Here is a 6,000-nt window from a genome sequence, read left to right as displayed (position 1 = left end):
TCCCTTGAGATGATTTTATCTTGCCTTCGAAAGCCTCTTTATTCTTGATGTCTTTGTCATGTTTATTTTTTGTACTTATAGCAATTCGTATACCCCTGTAAGAAATTTTATACCGGGAGATAAATGCTAAGACATAATATGGAATAACTATTTGAATCCTTGTGTAAGATGGGTATTACTGCCTCTACTATGGAACTATGATCACAGAATGTGGAAGTAACTTGCGCAAGGTCAAACAATGACTCAGTGAAAGAGCCAGAAATAAAACGATCCCTACCCTCCACCCCCATTTCTCTGCTAAAACACATTTTCCATAAATAACTTACATAGCATTTGCAATTCTGTGGGAAATCAGTATTCATGGTTGTACCACTCCCATCATTTTTGCAGTTTCTGTTTTCTAACTTCCAAATAAAGATAAGAGGAATATTTTGCTGAGATCCAGGCTGGTTATTTTTTCCTTCAAATATCCTTAGCTAAAGGATGACCTCAGATGTGATGAAAAGTGACCTCCACGTCCTTCACCAGCTGTTGGATCACTTTTGCAAAATGCCTCAAAATGTTTCTCAATTACCCTGTGACTGACTGACAAGTTGGAGCCCAGTGAAACCCTGGAGGATTCCCCATGTGTGTGTGTATGTGTACGTGAGAGAGAGACAAAGACAGAAACAGAGACAGAGACAGAGAGGGGTAGTCCATCATTTTTATTTTGGGACATGCCTATCTTCTTCAAGTATTGTATGTGTACTTGTGGGTGTCAAAGAAATTATATTTAAATAACCGTTATTTAAAACCCCCATAACATAATACAGTGAGAAACATCCTGGATGTTACAAAGCAAAGTTGAGAATGGCTGCTGCCCTCCCCTTCCCAGCAATATCAACAATGGAAGAGAAATCCTGTGAAGTGAATAAGAATTCTCATCCATCAGACAACAGCACAAGGAGACAGAACATATGGGCCAGCTGGGAATAAGAAAGCAATGTTCATCAAACTGATTGATAGGCGGGGTTATTTTAATACACCGTGGAACAATTCTTGTATTTCATGAATGCTAACGAAAACTCTGTCTGCAATAATAGCAGTATATTCTGTAGTATATTCTGGTTTACGAAGCACTTCCAAACGTGCAACCAGGATGGTGGTGAGAGCGGGCTCTCCCGGGTTTCCCCACATTAGCTATCGACTCCTGTGCTTGGCCTTTCGCAAGCTCGGTTCCTCCGAAAAGGAGGGCAGAGAAGCCCTCATGTCTCAGGATCTTATGGAGAGCAGACGGGACAATGCTGAGCTATAGGGGCTTGCAGGCGGCACTGAGACGGCCCTGGATTCTCACACCAGTCCTGCGGGAGGTCAGTGTTCACATCTCCAACTTGCAGATGAGAAACCGAGACTCAGAATGTTTCAGTGACATAGTCAAGGTTCCAAAATATACACATGGAGAAAAGAATCTGCATTTTCTGTTTCTTCTTTGAATACTTTTTCCAGTGTTTACAGCATTCGCATTAAGTAGTGTCTTAGACTCAGTGCCATTTTTTCCAGCACCACTTGGGATTACAAAAGAGCCTGCTTAGAGAAGAAGGGGAAACGGCTCCCAAAACTCAACTCTAGAAGGCAGCCAACGGTGGGGAGAAATGGGATTGGGGCTTAAAGACCTGGCTTCTGGTTCCAGTATGCGCTCAACAGGGTTGTGTCCCACATAAGTTCAACCATCCTTTCTTCCCCTTTTTGTCTGTTTGCTTTTGTCTTTCTTGGTAAAAATGGGTCAACCTGCCTTACTCCCAGAGTTATAGTGAGCTTATAAGATTATTCACTCAGAATTCTAATAATATCTATGGAATGTGCATGTCCACATAAAAAGCTTCCAAAGGGTGGTGTCTGACATATATCCTCAGCAACTAGGACTTGTGGGGCTGGACACACACACACACACGCACGAATATACTTGTGAGTGAAAGTAAGTATCAGGAAACATTAGTGGTCATCTGTATTAATGTATTAGTGGCCAATCTGTATTAATTATCTATAATACATACTGTGTATATTTTTCATTCTCTGTGTAGACCTCATTTGCTGTTCTTCATTTACATAACAGTTGTGAGAAACTAAATGTATCTATGCTCCAGAATTATACGGGATAATATCTATCAAATGCTTCTTCTGTACCCACCGTGGTTCTGGGTGGTAGAAATACAGTGAGCAAAGATGGACAAGCTCTCTCTCCTCAGTGGGCTGCCAGTCGACCGTGCAAGTCAGAGGAGAAAGACAGTAATGCCCAGGGAGATACTGATGGATGACGATGAAGACTAAGTTATGAGAGTCGAGTGCCTGGACTGCCTTCTTCAGATCTGGTGGTCAGGAATAGGTCCTTTCAAAAGCTGATTCCAGAATGCCAAGGAGTTAGCCATGCACGAATCTGGGGGAGACGGTCCCAGGTGGACGGAACAGCTGATGCCAAGGCCCAAAGGGAAGGGTTGGTTTGTCACATCTGAGGAGCATCAGAAAGGCCAGTGTGGCCAGAGGAGCTGTGAGAGATGAGCTCCTAGAAGCAGGCAGGGCCCCCATCACCCAGGGCCTGGTAGGGGTTGCATTTGGCTGCATGTAAAGACACCAACCACAGGGACTGCATCTACTAGGGGTTTGTTTTCCACACAACAAAACAGTCTGGAGGCGGGGTCCACTGCCCTGCAGAGACACCACAGAACCTCAAAGTCCAGCTTCCCTTCGTCTTCCTGTTGCGCCACCTTTAGCATACGGCTTTCATGCCTTTGGTTGCCTTGTAGTTGCGACACAATTGCTCTGCCTTCCACCTTCTGTCTGAATTCAAGGCGGTGTGAACAATGAAGTCACCAGGAGGAAGGGTGGTCCTCATATCAAGAATGCAGAAACTTCCCCAGAAAACCCCAGTCAACTTCCACTTACATTTCAATGGCCAGAACTGCCTCTTGGCCACCCCTAGCTGTAAGGGAGGCTGGGAAATATGGGTGTTTTTTTTCAAGCTAAATTCCTTAAACAACCGTATTTTCTTCAGTAGGAACACTATGGATTAGGCAGGTACTCTAGTTTGGATTCTACTCTAGATGGGAAGGTATCTATGGGTAGATGGGTGAGTCAGGAGTTCTGCTTCCACATGTAAAACTAGGCAAGGCTGTTAACACTAGAGGGTCTTGATCAGTGTGGTCCCAGAACAGGCCTCGGGCAAAGATATGGATCCTCTCAGGCCTTGGTGCAGCCCAGTGGTGACCGGAGCCTCCAGAGCCCTTGGGTAGCTTAATTCCTTCCTCAGCATGCTCCTTCTTTTACCCCCAGGGTTCCCTAGCAATACCATGGGTCATGGAATTGAAGATGCCGTCGCTCTTAACATATGACTTTAGGTACCACTAAGAGGAAACAACGCTGCAAACTAAACTATAACACAATGTTTTCTAACCTAGAATTTTTATTTCCTACTTCTTAGAAATGGTGCTTTTAGACTTAAGGCATGAGTTTTTAACCATATAGCACTCTTGAACACACATAAAGAAGAAAATATTCATACAATTAGTTGGGTTAGGTATCCTCAAAGCTTCCTTCTATTTAGAATCAAACCATCAGTGTCTGTGGATTTCCTCACTCTGTTCTATGAATAGTGTTAGTGATGGAGCATCTCCTAAGAGTGTTCCACTACTGATTTCATATTTTCTTCTAAGCTGCTGACACCTGTCTGCAAGTTTTGATATGAATGCAAGACAAAGACAACTGTATCACGACTGCTGCCTGGCCAACAGCTGTCCCGCTGGTAGTGTTACTGAAACGTCGGGGGAAAGTCCCAGATCAACGTAGAGTATGTGCATTTCTCTGTGTGCCCTGATGCAAAGAGCTGGGCAGCGCTGAGTTAGACATCTGGGTAAGGGAGGTCAAGGGCGCAGTGGAATGTGAGTCTGGAGCTTAATGGAGAGGCAGGCATAGAGAGATGGGTTTGCAGATTTGGGGTCCATACGCATGTGGATGATAGTGGGCCTCATGTGACCACTGAAGCCAAGTCTATACACGGAAGAGGGCTGATGTTGAGCCTTAAGAGACTCAAGTGTTCAGAAACCTAGAAGAGGAGCCAACCAACCCAACTGAGAGTTAGCAGCCAAGCCTCCAGCCCAAGCACTGGATGTCAGCGCCACGATGTGGCAACCCTGAAGCTAAGGAGGAAGGGGACGGTCAGCTAGGTCAAGCGCTGCTGACAGGTCAAGGAGGATGAGAGCGGAAGAGTGAACACTGGATTGGGCAGCATGGAGGTCACGAGTGACCATGATAAAAGGACTTTCCTGGCTGGCGGCAGCCTTTGGGGCGCTGATGGCAACCAGATGGACTGGACTGGGTTGAGGAGACGGGGGTGGGGGTGGGGGTGTTGAGATGCTCTTCGAGCAGCTGTGCTGTCAAAGGGAGACATACAGCCAAGAGAGCCGATGGTGTTTCCTCTTCTAAAGAAACTGGACATGTCTGAACGCTAATTTATCAAGGCGGGACTGATGGTCCGTAGAGGATACCTGCAGTTACAAAGCGCTTGAGAAGGCGAGAAGGTTGCAATCCGAGGCACAAGGCCAACGGGTCAGCTTTGGACAGAATCAAGACCCAACGCAACATGAAGACGGCAGAGACAGGGGACACAGACGCAACCTTGCAAGACCTCTGTCCAGGTTTCCAGGCTTCACAGCTCTGCCTTTCTCCCCCGGAGTGGGGTGGGGGGGGAGACTCTCCCATTTGCAGCATCTTTTAACAAATCCCTGCTATTCTTGGGCCCCCGGTCGGTCCCACCTGGGGTCTCATTTCCGCACTTCACCGGTCGCTCCGAGCGTGAGCCGGGTGAGGCCATCTGGCAGACGGTCCGGTTCCCCGACGGCACACAGCACCCCTGGGTGCCCCACTGTTGAAGCTGTTTCCCCACCACCGTCACCGTCTATCTGGAGGGTTGGTGGAGCACCGTGCACGGGGGTGCCACCCTCCTGCTGGGCGCTCTTCAACCTCGGGCGACTGTCCCCGCCGGCACCAACGCCCGCCTCTTCTAACCGTCAACACCCCGCCCCCGCTCCCCTTCTACCTCCTCCGCCCTCGGCCGAGGCTTCCAACGTGGCGCCGCCGACTGCGCATGCTCAGTACCCGGGGCGCGCGGGAGCCGGCGGGAGCCGGCGGCAGTCGGCGGGCGGGGCGGGGCGGGGCGGGGAGGGTGCAGTGACGCCACCGCGCAGCCGCGGGCTGGCGGGGCCGCGCCACGTAGGCGCGCAGCGGCCGCGCCCCCTCGAGGCGGCCGCGGTCGGTCCGCTCGCGCGCGGCCCCGCCGCCCCACGCACGCGCCTCCCTCGCTCCCGGTGCTAAAGCTCGCGCGCACTTCTCTCCAGGCCCGCGAGCCTTCGACGACCGCCGTCCAGGTCCCTCTGAAACCCGGTCGCACCATGTCTTCGCCTCCCGAGGGGAAGCTAGAGACGAAAGCTGGACACCCGCCCGCCGGTACTGACTCGTTCCCACTTTCTCTCCTCTCGCGGGCCCGGAGGGCGGGCTCGAACCCGCGGGCACGGGGCGCGGAGCGCGGAGCGGGGCGCCGGGCGGGGGAGGCAGCCGGCCAGCCTGGGACGTGTCCACTCGTGGGGTCTAAGTTAAACTCAGCTCCGCGCTGGTGAGACGTGTTTCTTTATGCGAAACATCGCAAGCCTGTGCGAGTTGCATGCAAATTAGAGTGACTTGAACAAGCCCAGATGCACAACTTGCTCCCAGAAGTTTGGGCGGTGAATACTTACTTAGAATGTACAGATGTTTTAGAAAAACGAGTAGCCGAAACAACGACAAATCAGTGTTTTTAACGTCATGATGATAAATCGTAGGCTGACAGCATTACAAAAGAACCAAAGGAGCGGAAATCATTTTTATCATTAATCACTCAATATGACTTTTTTCCCCTCCAGTTTCTGTCGCATTCTGCTTTTCCTCAGAAGTGGTTTTGTTTTTTGCTTTTGCACATCCTAAACTTCCGAGCCA

General features: G+C 49.7%; 1 protein-coding gene across 1 annotated transcript in view; it reads left to right on the top strand.

Moving 5' to 3' along the window:
* The first annotated feature begins 5,260 nt into the window (after positions 1-5,260).
* Positions 5,261-6,000, top strand: part of DAP (death associated protein) — a 61,753-nt gene continuing 61,013 nt past the window's right edge. The window contains exon 1 of the mRNA XM_004320581.4: positions 5,261-5,475. Within this exon, the coding sequence (XP_004320629.1) occupies positions 5,421-5,475 (55 nt within the window). The 5' untranslated portion in view covers positions 5,261-5,420. The remainder of the gene's footprint in view (positions 5,476-6,000) is intronic.

This window comes from Tursiops truncatus, chromosome 3 (genome assembly GCF_011762595.2).
Source record: "Tursiops truncatus isolate mTurTru1 chromosome 3, mTurTru1.mat.Y, whole genome shotgun sequence".
NCBI classification, from domain to species: Eukaryota; Metazoa; Chordata; class Mammalia; order Artiodactyla; family Delphinidae; genus Tursiops; species Tursiops truncatus.
Note: the sequence above shows the minus strand (reverse complement) of the source record. Positions and strands in the feature narration are given on the sequence as shown.